At 41.2% G+C, this 16,474-nt stretch overlaps 1 protein-coding gene across 1 annotated transcript; it reads left to right on the top strand.

Moving 5' to 3' along the window:
• The first annotated feature begins 4,735 nt into the window (after window positions 1–4,735).
• EXOC1L (exocyst complex component 1 like) lies at window positions 4,736–16,266 on the top strand. The gene is made up of 3 exons (XM_056332251.1): window positions 4,736–5,146; window positions 8,828–8,958; window positions 11,379–16,266. The coding sequence occupies exons 1-3, from the start codon at window positions 5,026–5,028 to the stop codon at window positions 11,640–11,642; spliced, it is 516 nt and encodes a 171-aa protein (XP_056188226.1). The 5' UTR covers window positions 4,736–5,025; the 3' UTR covers window positions 11,643–16,266.
• The last annotated feature ends 208 nt before the right edge of the window (window positions 16,267–16,474 follow it).

Below are 16,474 nucleotides of genomic sequence, written 5' to 3'. Positions count from 1 at the left end.
CTCCAGCATGTATTTCTATGCTTCTATTTTAAAACTGAGTGACTCAAGCCATACCTCACTGAATAGCACTTCTGCGTAAAAAAATTCTCTCTGCTGCTTCAGTTACGCTTCCACTGCACAGGGATCTAATTTTATTGGTATAGCTATCAAAACACGTGAATAACTAGCCATAAGTAGGAGCCAGATCATCTATAAATGTCAGTGGGAAAAGAGACCTCAGAAAAGTAAATCATTGCTAACAAGAGGGAAAAAAAACCCCACAATGATCTTTCACAATTAGTTTGCTGAAGTCAGCTTTGGAAGCCTCTCTATACATCCAACTGACTGTAGAACGTCTGTCATGATTTCTAGCTTATACTCTAAAATCACAACTATGATGTTCAAAAAGTGGTCTGGAGCCCTAAAGCTGTGAAGAACCCTTACAGACAACAAACTAAGTGTTAACAGAGAAAACCATGTCTGCCTGAAACCTCAAACAGAACCCATAGTTATAGGAAAGTAAAGCCTAATAATTTAAATAAAATGCTGAATTGTTTTTCAGCCTACAGGAATTCTTTGCAGCTCTGAGAGATTATCCTGAATGTTGCATTTCCCGTCCTTTTATTTCATAACATTGTCAAGCAAGGAGCAATGGGAAAGACGCTTCCAGCGAAGACTGCTTTGTAAGGGTGTTCTTCTTGCCAGGAATTTGAGAGAGAGAGATCAAATGTACATCCTCTGGAGGGCTTCAACGTGCAGAACACGGTGAAGTCCCACCTAAACATGGTGACTGTTCTACTGTACCAGTAATGACTACTCTGAAGCCCACCAAAGTCAAAGGAAATTTTCTAACTGACAATGGGGTTTGGATGAAGCCCCAGGTTATCAGTTACATGTATATTCTAATGCACATTAGTAGTTCCAAAGGAGTTTAGGGACCCACCATAAATATTCTTTCTAAAGCTGGTGAACAGAACAATGTGACTGAGAAACAATAAGGATTAGAGAGATTTATCCTTTTAGGACCTGCTACTACATCTGTTAAAGTTAATGTCCTGGGTACAGTAAGGAAAACTGAGTATGGACATGGGAAAAGTTTGCAGGGAAAAGACAAGGCATAAAAAAATGAACAGAAGTTATTAAAATTTAGCAGAATGGTCTAAGACACTCCCCTGGTGACTACTTCAGGCTGTAGACCGCTGTGACCCCGGGTTAGGGGTTGTGCAGCTTTCACAATCATCTGTAATTCATCTGTTTGGACAGTTACAGGTAAATCCCAATTAAATTTGGATTTAAATTTGTTTGTGGCCCTGGTAACAAGGAGTTTAGTTTATTCTGGTTTATGTCTATACAACCCCCATTCGTGGGCAGGATTAGGTGAGGTAGAGATGGCTGGCTGGGGTGTTGGATGCCAGAATGGGAAGTTGATCCTGGTCCATGGTTAGTGTGTCCTTGCTGGCTGGGTAAGTTACTGCCCAGCTGTTGGTTTTCAGTTATGAACTGTTAGGATCTGGGGTCACAGTGTTGCAGGTAAGGTGGATCTGGATTGTCATCACTTAAAACATCCACTCAGCTTCTAGGAAACTGTTTCTTTTTTCATTCAGCACTAATAATACCAGCAAGAAGAAATATAGAATGGTTTAGGTTGGAAAAGACCATTAAGATCGAGTCCAACCATTAACCTAGCACTTCTAAGCCTGTCACTAAACCATGTCCCTAAGTGCCACGTCTACAGACCTTTCAAACACCTCCAGGGATGGTGGCTCAGCCACTTCCCTGGGCAGCCTGTTTCAGTGCTTGACAACCCTTTTGGTGAAGAAATTTTTCCTTGAAACCAGTCTAAACCTCCCCTGGTACATCTTGAGGCCATTTCCTCTTGTCCTATCACTTGTTACCTGGGAGAAGAGACCAACACCCACCTCAGTACAACCCCCTTCCAGGTAGCTGTGGAGAGTGATAAGGTCTCCCCTCAGGCCTCCTCTTCTCCAGACTAAACACCCCCAGTTCCCTCAGCTGCTCCTCATAGGACTTGTGCTCCAGACACTTCCCCAGTTTCGTTGCCCTTCTCTGGACATGCTCCAGCACCTCAGCGTCTGTCTTGTAGAGAGGGGCCCAACACTGAATGGAGTATTCCAGGTACAGCTTCATGAAATATTAAAGCAGAAGCTCATAATGGCAGGTTTTGAGTGGGATGAAATTAGAGTGACCTGGAGAGCTTCAAATTACAAACCACCAGGATTTCCCATCATAGCCTTGAATTGCGTATGGTGCTTTTCGAGTGAAAGTATGCTTACACCTGTGCCTACACGGTGCTTATCTGCTCTCAGTGAAAGTCTAGTTTTCTACATGAAATCTGTGTTATTCTTTGCATGAGTCATCTAAAAAGAGCCTCTAAGTCCCTAAGAGGGACTCCCTAAGGCTTATGTTGCAGAAGATGCAAGAAAAAAGAAAGAGGAGGTAGAATATCAGTAGAAAAGCAACAGGAAAAACAGAAACAGAGCGAGGAAACAGACAACAGAGGAAGGTGTAAGGAGGTGAGAAGTTCTGGGCAGACACTGCAGATGCTCTTTACCTACTGTAAGATTCACCCTTCAAAATTTTTAATTTACTGACAACTAAGCAAGGAGACATAAAAATTAGCTTTATGTATGCTGCACAGGAAGAAGATTCTAAAGCCTGTCAAGCCTTATTTCTGGTCCACCCAAGTAAGCAAAGTAGTAGTGAAACAGAGAGGAAGAAAATTATGAGTAATCTCCAAAATGGAATGGCCATTTCTCCCCACTGTCATCTAAATAAGGGAGAAAAGACTATGAAGAATAGGGTAGATATAAAAAAAAAAAACCAAAAAACAAAAAACCAAAAAAACTTTAAGGGCATTATTCCAAATGCTACAGGTAGTCCTGATACCAGCTGCACCAGAACTGTCCTGCTACATTCTAACACAGGATGGGGGAATAAAGAATCAAAAGGATCAAGAGCAATAGTAAATTACAAATTTTTCTGTTTCTCATTAAAACATTCAACGTTAAAATCACCATCATACCTTTCTACGTATATACTCAGTGGTTGTTTAATGTAGCATTTGAGAATGCATTAAAGGATATTGCAGAAGTAATTTAATTTATAAATTTAATCTCTACAATACTTTTTTAAATATAATTTGATTTAAAAGGAGATGTGAAGAAAATAACTACATCACAGGATAGGATCTTCTGAGCACTGTCTGCATATGCAACAGCTCAGAAATAAATCCAGACGAATCTTTTACCAAAGTCACAGGTTTTTTCTTTCCTTTTTTTTTTTTTTTTTTTTTGTTTCTTGACTGCTGCATCTAACAGGTAGAAATGGTTAGATTATTATATCAGTTATCAAAACCTTTTGCTCCTTTTCCAAAAGATCTCTAAATATGAAAACTGTAATTTATCTGTGTCTGTGCTTTAAGACTTAGTACATGGTTTGGGACATAATATGCAGATATTTATGAATGTGTTTGCATGTACCACACAGATGGTCAAGTCAGTATGGAGGCAGTGCTCTTTCCATACAACGAAATCTAAGTAGGCATGGACAGAAGAAGGTAGGAGGTAGAGGAGCAGCTGAACATTCATGAGTACAGCTCAGACAGCAGCTACACAGCCCTAAAGCACCACCTAAAGCCCAATCATGGCTTTCAGTGTAAGGCTCCGCTATGCACTCTAGCCACTACGACTGACCAGAGTGACACAATATTAATACGCAAGAATATCTGAAAAGATAAAAAGTTTAAGAGTGTTAATATATCAGACCTCAAAACACCCTTGTGAACACTGAGGCAGAATGATTTACAGTTTGATTGAACTGTGGAAAATAAAAATCTAACTCAAGAAGAACAGAGCTATGCACTGCTCTTGTCTCAACTCCATCACCTCCAAGATGCCAGTGATGCTTCACATCAGCAAAGCACCATGTAGACCGATGGCACTAAATTAATTCTAATAATATTGTAAATTTAAAAAAAAAAAAATCCTCAGATCTTTTACCTCATCTTCTAAATCTTCACTTTAGTACTCGGTTTTATTGCGAGGTTAGATTCCTTTTGAAGCTGCATGGAGACTGTAAGAATAAAAACCCCAATAAGGTCTTTAGGCATAATAAGCTTGAGCATAAGAATTAGAAGAGAACCTCCAGCTTCTGCAAGCAGCCAGAAACGAGTCCAAAGGGAAAGTTCTAACACAGGCTACTGCAGCTACTGAAATCAGAAGGGCACTCGCCCCCAGAACCTCACCCACACACCTGCAGAGATGCAGGAACAGGCCAAATTCCCGCAGATGCGCTCCCGCCGGTGCGCAAGGCCCCTCCGGGATAGGGACACAGGGGGGACGGCGGCTCCCCCGGCGCTCGGGCTGCCCCTGCCCGCCGCGGGCTCCTGCGGCACGGCAGCGGCGGCGCCTTCCGTGCGGGAGCGGTCCCTTGGCTACCGACAGCCACAAAGCTGTTAGCCTGGCAACCGTAGTTAATAGGCCGAGGGCCACCGCATTCCTTTTGTAAAGGACTCTTGGACCGACTGACAGGACTGCACTGACAGCTCTTGTTGTGGGTAAGCTGCCCCCGCCGTGAGCACTTCGCCGGTTTTCTCGCTCATTCGCTGCTCCTGCGGCCGGGAGGCGGCCCCGGGCGGGCGCCCCGACGGCACCTCCGCCCCGCCGCGGCCGCCAGCGCCGCACCCGCGGGGAGCAACGCGGCCCCGGCCCGCCGGGGGAGGCCGCGCCACGCAGCGGGGGCGGGCGGACACGCGTGGGGCGGGGAGATCCGCGACCCGGCCTCCCTCCGCGCCGGCGGCCGGACACTTAACGGCGGCGGGCCGCGGCGGCGCAGGGGCTGGCCGGCAGGGCGCGGGGTCCCGCCGGGGGCCGCTGCTAGCCATGCCTCCCCCGCGCCCGGCGGCCCGGCGCGGCCGGGGGGCTGCCTCCGTCGCGGTGCCCAGCGGGTGCTCGGCGCGGCGCGGCGGCTGCGGGGCGCGGGGAGCCGGTACCCGCCGCTGAGCAGCTGCGCGGCGGGGGGGAGGCGATGTCCTCGCTGGTGAAGGAGGACCTGGCGAGGAGGCTCTTCGGCCCCCGGCGGCAGCGGCTGCACGAGTTCATCGAGGTGGAGGGCGCGGGCGCCGGGCGCTGCTACCTGTGCGCCGCAGGTACGGGGGCAGCCGGCCGGGGGTGGTGGGGGGGTGGTGGTGGTGGTGGTGGTGGTGGTGGTGGTGGTGGTGGGTTGTGCCCGGGGGCGCCGAGGGCTGCGAGGGCGCCCGTGCGGGGTGTGCGGGGCAGCGGGGCGGGCAGGGCAGCGGCACCGGCATCCCGGGTCCCCGGCGCCAGCACGGCCGAAGCCCGGCGGCCCCGCGCTGCCGGCAGCCGGCGCGAACGGCGTTTTCTCCCCTCTCTGATCCGTGCGGGATTGAGCGCTGGTGGCGGCGGGGGGACGTGACACCTGCAACGCAGCCGCTGACGGCGTGCGGGCCGCGGCAGCGCTGCCAGTGCCTGCCCCGCGCTTACAACAGCAACGCCTTGCTGCAGTTCCAATTAGATTTTCCATAAGAAAGCATAAAACGTACATTAACACTGCGGAAAACATCTAATTTCTAGAGCTTTTGCACTATCCCTTGTCTTGGTCTAATGTCCAGTTGCTTGGGGAACAATAAACCAGACTTGTCGTTCAAATAAATGCATATTTAAGTTACCAATTAGCACAAACCATGGGTAAAACAAGATTGCTGTGAGTGATTAACTTAATCATGTGACTGCTTACTAAACTTGATTTCAAGTTTCACGATGTTTTTAGAACAAGGTTGCAGAAAGGTTTGAGGTTTTGTTACATTTTATTTCCCGACACTGAAAGATACTAAAAAAAATGCTGTCACCCCTAAGTATTTAGGTTGAAGTGGATGCTTCTTCCAGTCTGTTTCCTCTTTAGGCTCAAAGTCCATGTAACAGGTAGAAATAAGCTATATACTGGAGACATATTGGGTTAATAACCAATATGGGATGATGTCACCCATATTCTGTGATCGTTATTTTTCTAAACATCGGAAGTCTTCAGGACAATTCAGTTGTTTTACAGATTACTGGAAATACTAAGCAAGCTGTGTTCTCCATGCACATGTAATTTTAGTAGAAGAGGCTTTGTATTTTAGAGCTGTAAAAATAGTTTTAAGAAATGAATTCCTGAACGTCATAAAGCTTCTAAATGTACCAACCAAAATACCAACCTGTTCATAGTTCATAAAACTATCTGGTAGAGAAGTATTTTTAGTTGCATGTGGTAGATCTAAACAGTTCACTGTTATGAAACATCCGAACAGGAGAAACAGTACAATGCACCTTTAAAATCTTTACTAAAAATTTCTTTCCAAGGTAGAGGAGAACAAGCCACTAGAGAAAGCCTCTAATCAGATTAACTGATTGGAACTCTCTGAAGACATAAAAGGAAATTTATGTGGAGTATGAAGACTGGGATCTTTCCAGTATCCAATATTAAACTCCCTTAATATATTCAGGCATAGTCAAGTAAGTGGTGAGTGGAAATCTGATTCTGAAAGATGGGTTGCATCTGTCTGCCAGCAGCTACTGTAATCTGCTGTGATTCTGTGGGAGCAAAACACATTATCTAAAATCTTATCACTGCAATGGAACCTCAGTATATTCCTGTTGATTTTAAATTACCGTAACAAAAAACCTAAATCAGTCAGACTATAGGTAAAACTATGCCTTTTGAGTTCTATATTACAACAAAATCTTGATGTGGATAACTGAACAATCTTATTTTTGTGCCATGTGCACAAAATTATTTTCCTTCCTCTTCACAATAGCTACTCTCAGTTTGTGCGTGAAGGCAATAGTATCCTTTCACTAAGTGATTTTTAAACCCTGGAAGAACGTAAAGCTGAAATGCAACCACATTTAGGGATTTTCACAACCCAGTATTGGTATGCCTGACAATAATGGTAGGACTAACATCATATTGTCCAACAGAGACTCTGAAAAATGTGTTCAGTCCATGAAAGACCTTAAGAAACAGTTTGTGCTCTATGAAGGCACTGCTATAGCTGTGCCCTCCCCAAGAAAAGCTTTTAGAGTTTAATAGAATTACATGGTAGATTTAAGTGCACATTCTGTATAAAAAACTCAATTTCATTTAAATCTGCTAACTGGGTGCAAGAACAAGCAATATGTAAAATGCAGGAAAAGTAAAGAAAAAATGAGGTTTGGGGTTTTTTTTTAGTTGAAAATAGTCCGCCCAAGTTTCACCACTAGACAGGTGGGACATGCTTCTGATTTTGTTATTCCTAACGCATCCATGCTCCATCCTTATGTCATACAATTTCTGCTCCTGCATGAGGGATAAAGAAATAGCAGTGTGTGGGACCTGGGGGCCAGTAGGATATCCCCTTGTATTTCTGACAGGACTGGGGGCTTTTGGGCTTGAGCTTGTTTCTTTTTAACTCTGAGGGAGACAACATATTCCCTCCCAAGCAAGCAAGCAAAAAAAAAAAAAAAAAAAAAAGGGAGAAGCTGAAAGTATGAAGAGAATTTTCTAAGATTAGTCTAGCAGCTCTGCTTGCAAATGAAAAACCCTTGTAACTTCTCCATAGAAGAAAACACAGTGGTGGTCCTTTGGTTAAAAATCATTGAACAACTATGACTGATAGGACCATTAAAAAAAAAATCAACAGTGATTTGTATTTCCCAGGTAGGGAAGCTATAGGCTGAGAGAAATTATAATACATTTATATATTCCCACTGTTTTTCTTTGCAATGAAAAGCAAGCATATATCCGACATATATCCTTTGTCTTTATTTAACAACCATTTTCTTATAAACAGGTGAGAAGTAGGAGATGTTTTAACAGGAATAAGATAAAATTAGTCTTTTACCTTTAAAATCTTTAAAAAAAAGATAGTTTCAAAAACTCAGGCAGTCAGTATTCGGAAATAAAAGAATTTTGCTCCTGCATCTGTAGCCTTGTGCTGTGATGTCGAAATGCTCCCCACAGAAGCAGGTGACATCTTGCCCTTACCTTAGACTAGCGGATGGCTTGGGGAGGTGGCCTGCCCTGCAGTTGTCATGCTGGGTGTGCAGGAGCTTGTTCAGGCTCCAGTGCTTTTCACACGGGTTGTTGTGCGTTAAAGAAATCTAGTCTCCTACCCAGCACTCAATATTATCAATTAATAATGGCAGTTATTGCAAAGAGTGTCTTCATGCTCTTTTTTTCTCTCATTTCCTGCCTAAGTCAGAAAATAGTAATTTCTACAGAGACAGCACTGCCAACTTGAAGCTTTGAGAGATATGTTATTTTTGTTAAGTGGCCTACTTACATATTTAATAGGGAAATGAGAGTTTTGCTTCAGAAAAGCAATGGCTTCATAAGAGAACTTCATCCACAGAATGGAAAGTGTAGCACAAGTCTCATAAATACAGAGCCTTGGTAGTGGTTTTGCAATTTTCTGACTCTAGGACCCCAGAAGATTCCCTCTCAAAAGTAAGTAGGGTAAGTGGATTATCCATACAGATCCTGTGCCAGAGTTAGGCTTTCATTGCACTGCTAGTGAATTCAAATGAAAGGCTTTTGCACAGACAAGGTTCTCTTTTCACAGCATTAGGTAAATCCTAAATCTACTAAAAGTTGTCAGTTTCATAGACTGAGACCATAGTGCTATCCATACTACCTGGGCAAAATAAAACTATTAAGTCCAGTATAGCCCTATACAGCCCTGCTCATCATCATTTAAGTTATTATCTAGAATGTAGTTTGATTAAGTCTTTTATTATTGGAACTTTTGGAAAGTACTTGCTTGCATATCTAAACTATTCTTTTCTTGCAGTGACTAAAAGTGAAGAAGTAGAAATATGTATGGTTAAACACTTGCGGGTGGATCGAGAGGAGAAATACGAAATAGTTGAGAAGTGGTTTTTGAGAGATCTAGAGATGATTGATGGAAAAGAAGCAGATACTGTAAGTCTTATGTATTATTAAATATATATATTAGAGTATACTTTTCTTATGTTGCAGTTTGGGATACAAGTATTAAACTGCAATTAAAATGCATTATCTGAAAAAGAAAGTTATGTAAAACCCAAACCAAACCTCCAAGGAATTTTGGTTTTATTGCCTGTGAGAGGCTCTACATTGCATTTGTACTGTTGGCGAGGGAGGAGGAAGGACAGATTTTCTTGTTTGTTGTAATCTTCTTCCCTCTAGTTGAGATCTGAGGGAGAAGATGGATGTTTCCTAATTTGTTTAGCATAAGTGGGAATAAAAGCTCTGCACTTACAGCTCCCAGTGTAAACTGGAGTTAATCCTGTAGATTTTAATGTGTATTTGAAACTAAAATTTCATTAAATATTTTTATGGAGACTGTGACCCTGTCATTTGAATGTATGAACCTGTTCTCTGTGTGACAAAGTCAATGTGTAAAATATGCAAGTGCATCGTTTGGTGTACCAGCTCAGGAAATTGTGACTGTTTCACATAGCTTAATATCACATTACTTGGATCCATTATATATTGGTGTACTTGTGTGTGTAAATATGAAACAGCTTTGGCTAGATGTGGCTGACCTTACGTTCTGGTTTAACCCCAGCCAGCATCCCCACACAGCTGCTCACTCACTCTCCTCCACCTGCAACCCCAGTGGGATGGGGAGGAGAATCAGAAAAAAGTAGAACCCATGGGTTGAGATAAGAACAGTTTAATAATGGAAATAAATAATAATTGAAAATATTAACAAAAAAACCCCAACAATTGTAGTGGAGAGCAGTGGGAGAGAAAGCAATAAAACCCAAGAGAAAAAAAAAAAGGTGATGCACAATACAACTGCTCACCACCCACTGATCAATGCCCAGCCAGTCCCCCAGCAGTGATCAGTTGGCCCTGGCCAACTCCTTCCAGTTTATACACAGAGCATGATGTTCTATGGTATGGAATTATCCCTTTGGGTAGTTTGGGTCAGCTCCTTCCTGGCTCCTTGTGAACCTCCTCGCTGGCAGAGCATGGGAGACTTGAAAAGTCCTTCATTTAGAGCAAGCTGTACTTAGCAACAACTAAAACATCAGTGTGTTATCAACATTATTCTCGTACTAAATCCAAAACACAGCATACTAAATCCAAAATACATTACTGCTAAAAAAAGTCCTAATCTCTCAGATACAACTTCAGAAAGGTAAAATGAGTCTGCAGTAGTACAACACAGAACAACACCAAAAGCAGAATTAAATCCTGTTTTACAAAAGCTAGAAGAATATGCTGAGGTGAATATCTTACTGCATGTATGAGAAGACTTTTTAACAGTTGTCCTTGCATGATAAATGTAGTCCAGGAAATAATGACTTTTTTCCCCTTTGAAAAGTGCTTTCAAGTGAACATAAAATAGAATTCAGATTACATTATCCTAGTGAAAGAGAAATCAAATCACAAGAAAGGTTTCAGAGCCTTGTTCCCAGGAAAATGTCAAACTGTGGTTGTTCTCATTCTGTCCTGTGCACATTGCTCTCAAGTCTAAAACTAGGATCCTGGGAAACAGAGGAAGCTCCGCTTCAGAGCATCCCTGCACCCTGAAAGCTCTTTGCAGTTTAGGCCAGAGAGGGAAAAAAGTAAAAACTAATAATCCTTTACATCCCCTCTCCAAGTTTTCTTGCTTCTAGAGATATTCCTGCCCCTTCCCCAGCCAAGGCAGCCAGAGGATTTCCTTATCACTTGCCTGCATGAATTTACTTCAGCTTTTTTTCTGAAGTGCTGTGCTTGAGTATCTTCAGAGATGATTCAGCCTTCCACAACTGGGATGATCAAAATCTGTTTCATTTTTGGTTAAAGAAAAGCCTAAATGAACCTCAAACTCATAATTATAAGGTGATTAACACTGCTATAAATATTCATAATAGTTATTCATATCCACAGAATTTAACAGCTATTTAACATCCTAGCTGCTGCTAGGATTAATTGTGCCAAAAAGCCAGAAAGCACAGATAATTACAATTTAGGCAGGAAGGGCAATCAATATTCTTCTTCTGACAGGCATATATAGTTATAGTCCAAGGCAAGTGCTTTTCATATAGTGTGTTTTAGGCAAAATGACAAATTGGTTCATTTCAAAACAAGATTGTATAATCCTTATAAAGTGCAGTATATTGCTTGGCCAAAGTCTGAAACTTTTACTCAGGCAAAACTCCTGATGGCAAAGAATTGCAGCTAATTACAAACTGCTACTTTGTAAAGACTTTAAAGACCCTTTAGCTTGAATAGCAGAAATATGCAAAGTCCTTCAGGGACCATCAAACTAAGAAAAAGCCCCGAAGGTACCTGAGCAGAGAACAACAGATTGCCATTCTAACATCTGTGATGCATGTAATAATTTCATTCTCTCTCCACTTTTTTAGGATAATCCATATTTTGATATGCACTTCCACAAAGTCTACAATCTGGAAGCATATAGTTGTGCATCTAAATATACATTTGCTCGAACACTGAACAAACTGAATGAAATGTACCTTAAGAAGGACTTGAAGATTGTGAACTTTGATGACACATACCTAAATGATGATTCAATCTGGTCATCCAACAACAGGGATTGCTTAGTACTTATGAGGATATGCTTCTATGCTTCCAATCTTTTATGTCTCTCCCTCTGTCCTTTGTCCTAAAGATGCATTTTCTAACATTAAGGTGACTGGTTGACTTTCACTGACCAGCATTTCATAAATCATCTGATCAAAAAGATAGTGATATGCAGTATCTGCTTTTTAATTTTACGTATCAGTAAAAACCAACACACTTTTTACATAAATGATTGACCATTCATTTATATATATTAGGAGGGCCTCACTCTGGCAAATACTCACAAATATATGAGGCTTTCAACATAGGACCAATAAATCTCATGGTCAGTGGTGATTGTTTATGTAAGTAGAGTTCAGCATTTGCTTATATGGTCACGGAGGTATGAATTACCTTTCATTAATAGCTGGAAATATTTTTAAAGCGTTAAGTGCATTAATGGTTAAATTATATCCTGGGAGTGGGAAAAAAAGCAACCAAATGAGTTCTGTATGAGAATGATGCACATTTCCATTTTCAGATGTGTTGAAATACAGAACTCCATTAAAGAGATCACACCTACATCAATACAAGTATCAAACTCTTATCCTGACGAATCGGAGTTCTGCATTCAGGTACCACGGGACCAAGTTTTCACCTATGCAGTTACAATATGTTTTCCTCAGAATGTTTAGCACTCCCTTTGGCCTTCCCATTATTTGTTGTACTGTCTTCAAAACCGAAAATGAATGTCCTTAAGCAGAATTGCTTTATTTGTCAGACCTGTCAGAAGGTCCTTTTTTCTTTTGTATCGTTAACATCTTCTTTCTGGTGCTATATTGCTTATTTATATGATCAGGGCTAATTAGGGAACAGAAACTGTTTGTTTATCTCTTCTCCACCTCTGGACCAAGAATTAACACAATACTATGTAAACCGCAGTTGTTGGCTACTACAGTTAACCTTATAGGCAAGTGATAGACCTTTCAAAATTCATAGAATTAAGAGAGTAATTTTCACCAGTTTCTAGCTATGTGTTAGCATAATCAGTGCACTACTTAAATGCGTATTAGTATTTAGAGTAACATTTAACACAACGTGGAGTCTACTGAGTGGTTTGGAGTATCTCACCCGTAACAAAAAATAATGGCTGGACTGGTGACAGTGTTGTATTACAGTAGAAACGGGATGAATTAAAGCTGTATTGAGCAAGAGCTGAAGAGGAATAGTGTTGACCATAAACACAGTGATATTACCCAGTGTCAATCAGCTAAGTTAGTTGACTGCTCTTCCCACAGTCAATAAAGAAATGTCAACCCAAAAGGTCATTCAGAGAAGCTTCTGGTCAGAACATCCTGCAGGAGAAAATTTGCTTTCTCTTTCGACAGCCAAGAGAGTACAGGGAGACTAGCTGTGGACTAAACCAGCTATGTACCTAAAGCTGACTAATGTAAATAGCTCCTAGGAAATCATGAGCTGGTTAATGTCCCCTCTCAGTACGTGCCTTCTGTAAAATGGGATAGTCATGCAAGGGTATGTAGCTTGTACTTCACCGTTGCCTTTCACATGAACTCCCATCTTTAAAAACGTTCACATAAATGTACTTTGGATTCAAAACTGAAGAAACATCAAATAAGTGAGAATATACTAGAAAAACTGTGTGAAAACATACAGCTTTTTACTTTACTTTTTAAATGGTATCCTGTTGCTTGTATATAGGAAATTCTATACCTTTGTTCAGCTAATCTTCCAAGACTATAAATTTATTCTAGGCGTACGTTGTAAATGACATTCATTCTAACCCAAATCTTAGTAATTATGTGTCTCGACAGTTGTGAAGGCATTTTATGTGGGTAACACAAATCTTCTGGAATTTGTAAGGACTTCAGTCTTATTTTTGTCACCTAAATCTCATTAGAGAGAAGGACTGTATGTATAGTAATTGTGAAATGCAGTTGTTCTTTTCAGAATGTCTTTGGGATAATCCGGTGCAAGTATGTGTGTTGTAACATTTGATCCACAGCTACAAGAACTATTTGCCCAACATCCAGGTTCCACAAACCCATCTTCAATAGCAAGTATGATTCAGACTACTATTTTCTGTGATACAGTGTTTCGTTTGGACTGTGTATTAATTTTAGAGGTCACAATGTTTTCTGTAATGTTCACAAATTCTTTGCTTAATGGCACAAGGAAATATTTTCTGAGTGGAAAAGCTCCCATCATTCATCTTGTAATTGTAATGAAAACATAGAGCCTCTAATAATAAGCACTTCAGAGCGTTGTTTTGAAATAAATTACAGGTATAGTGAATTCCTGACCAATGATTGTCTGTATCACGTTAGAAACGGGTAAGCTAAAAATAAATATAATGTTCCACCATATTTAATAGACTTGCATCACTAGTTTATATCTTTCTATTCTTGTATAAACATTAAGCTGACTATATTAGAAATAAGAATAAGCCTGCATTTTATGTGGAATAATATGCAATTAAAATCTGTTTGGCATTTCTTCTGATAATGTAGTATTTCAGACATCTTCACCAAGCGATCAGACTAAACAAAAGGGAAGGAGAAAAAGGGACATTGTCCATGTAAATTATTTCAGTTATTATCAAAAGGAAAAATATTTTAGAAGATCTTTTCTGACCTAATCTAGGGACTTGTTACATTTAGACAGTTCTTTATAAGCTGTCAAATACCAAGACATTGTAATTGCTAGATGGGGCTGGTCACACTATAGATGGTCTTTGTCCTGAGGTGTGGGAGACTGTCACTTTGCAGTTAGTAAAGCACAGCTGTGCCACAGAAGATAACAGAATATGCTAAATTATAAGTGGGCAAGACCTGACAAGCTGAATAGCCAATCTTTCAATTAATGCAGAGTTGTTTCTTGCATCACATTTCCTGACCTTGGATGTACAGAATGTAGTTTGAAATACAGTATCTAGGGATTCATCTGCTTCTTCTGGAAGACTTCTCCAAAATTTAATAGGAAGAAACTTACAGCAGTAAAGGATTATCACAAATGCATTTGTAGTATTCTTATAAAAGGTTTCAACCAGATGATGGAGCGAATTAATACTTGATATTCTGTATATAGTGTGGCATTTCTCCAGAAAACAGGAATTGTTACCAGCATATCTGTTCCAGAGAAGAGGAAAAATATGGCAGCCTGAAAATGAAGAAGCATGATAATGAGCAACTTCATGCTCATTTGTTTAAGAGTCAGAAAGGGAATAGAGGCTGTCATAAAAGACATGATGTTTTTTCCTAAGTGTATTTTTTTAAAACTCTTTCACCAGCATCAGTTAAGAATATGGGCAAACCTGTGACAAAAGAATTTGAGAATATTTTGTTTGTAGCATTTATCAATACCATATTTGTCTTATTCTATACTTAAACAAAACATCAGTTTTCTGCAGCACCATGCGATAAAAAGCATTTATCTTCATTCAGGTAAGATAGTTCCACATCAACAAAAAATACATGGGTGAAGTTCTTGAACTGCAGTTCACAGATTTATGACAATTTTCACCATCTAAGACCCATGACCTTATATTTAAAATAGAAGGACGTTTCCCATGTGTTTATCTTTCATTGACAATGGATCTTTTCCTGCATCTTAAATTAAGTAAATACAGATCAATGCAGAGTTTTAAAAATCATTTTGAAAGAGTAGCGAGCTTGTTTTGGATTGTGCCTTCTGGGTTTTTTTCTCATTTTTCTCCTCCTTTGTGTTTTGGAGTCATACATAAAGTAACCCACCTCCTCCCAATGAAAGCCTATACTGCCTTTCCTGTCATCTACCTACCTATTCCTCAATACTTTCAGCATATAAATCTATCTTCTTCCAGTAAAGCAGGGGATTGTATTACATGATTTGTAATATGTAATTGAAGAACATTTTGTCATGTGTTAAAGTCAGTGTTGGAAGATCAAAGGCCTTTTCTGAAGAGCATCTGTGGGAAGCTGAGACAGGAGGGGAGAGGATGGCGGATGGCACTGTGCATCCTAGAAGATGATCTCATGTCAGTTGTACCATGTGTAACCACATTTTAGCATTAACAAACCGTGTTTTGGAGTGGTTTTTTTTTTGCCCTTTAGCAGAATGAACCACTAAAACCAGAAAACTAGAAGGGTTCTTGCTAATAACAACAGCTTTATGAAACCTTGTCCAATCTTTTATGGCTGCCTTATCCAGTCTTTATAGATCTAGCCAGACAGTTACATTTTGTGGCTGAACTGAGAAATTACAGAACTCTTTTTAACCTTGGCCCTCATGAATGATACATTATAGAAGTGCACAGCATGTTTTGCAAGTCAGAAAACAGAAGTACATTCAAAAAGACTCTATTGGTCCATCATGTTTAATGCTTTCAGTCAAGTGGAAAAGTGATACAGGAATGATGAAATCCCAGTTTTACATGTTAAAAACCTACATTTTGGTAATGCGTAACAACCACTTGGAAAAGATGTTTTCTGTTGTAATAAATAAATAACCTACGTTATTTCTCCCTTGGCATTTTGCTATTCTGTTACAAACTGGTGGCAAGCCACCTCACATCATGCCGGCCCAGAGAACACCTCTTGCCCGTTGTAATACAGAAAGATAAGTGTTGGCATTGTTTTTTCTGGCCGTTTAATGCCTTGTAATTACACAGCGGGGTTTTACCTAGTTCACAGCCACTGGAGGGAGCTTCTTCTGACACCACCACCCCCCCCCCCCCACCCCCCCCCCCCCCACATTTTCGAGCCCGGGGAGGTTTTCCAGGCCCTTTTTTCCGGTGTTTTTCCCCTGCCTGAGGCAACCCAGCTCCGACCCGGGCAGGAGCCGCCTCAGGAGGACACACACACAGGGGCACGAAGCGGGACCGCCGTTCCCCGCGGCATGGGACAGCCTGCAGAGCCCGCCGCCCTCAGGGCGCCCCGGAGCC

This window comes from Falco biarmicus, chromosome 1 (genome assembly GCF_023638135.1).
Source record: "Falco biarmicus isolate bFalBia1 chromosome 1, bFalBia1.pri, whole genome shotgun sequence".
NCBI classification, from domain to species: domain Eukaryota; kingdom Metazoa; phylum Chordata; class Aves; order Falconiformes; family Falconidae; genus Falco; species Falco biarmicus.
This window is presented reverse-complemented; position numbering and strand designations above follow the sequence as displayed.

Excerpts from the sequence above, each read along its gene's own strand:
- EXOC1L (XM_056332251.1), top strand. The coding sequence starts at position 5,026 with ATGTCCTCGCTGGTGAAGGAGGACCTGGCGAGGAGGCTCTTCGGCCCC. Across the intron at positions 5,147-8,827 it reads CTGCTACCTGTGCGCCGCAG|TGACTAAAAGTGAAGAAGTA; the intron begins GTACGGGGGCAG and ends CTTTTCTTGCAG. Across the intron at positions 8,959-11,378 it reads ATGGAAAAGAAGCAGATACT|GATAATCCATATTTTGATAT; the intron begins GTAAGTCTTATG and ends CCACTTTTTTAG.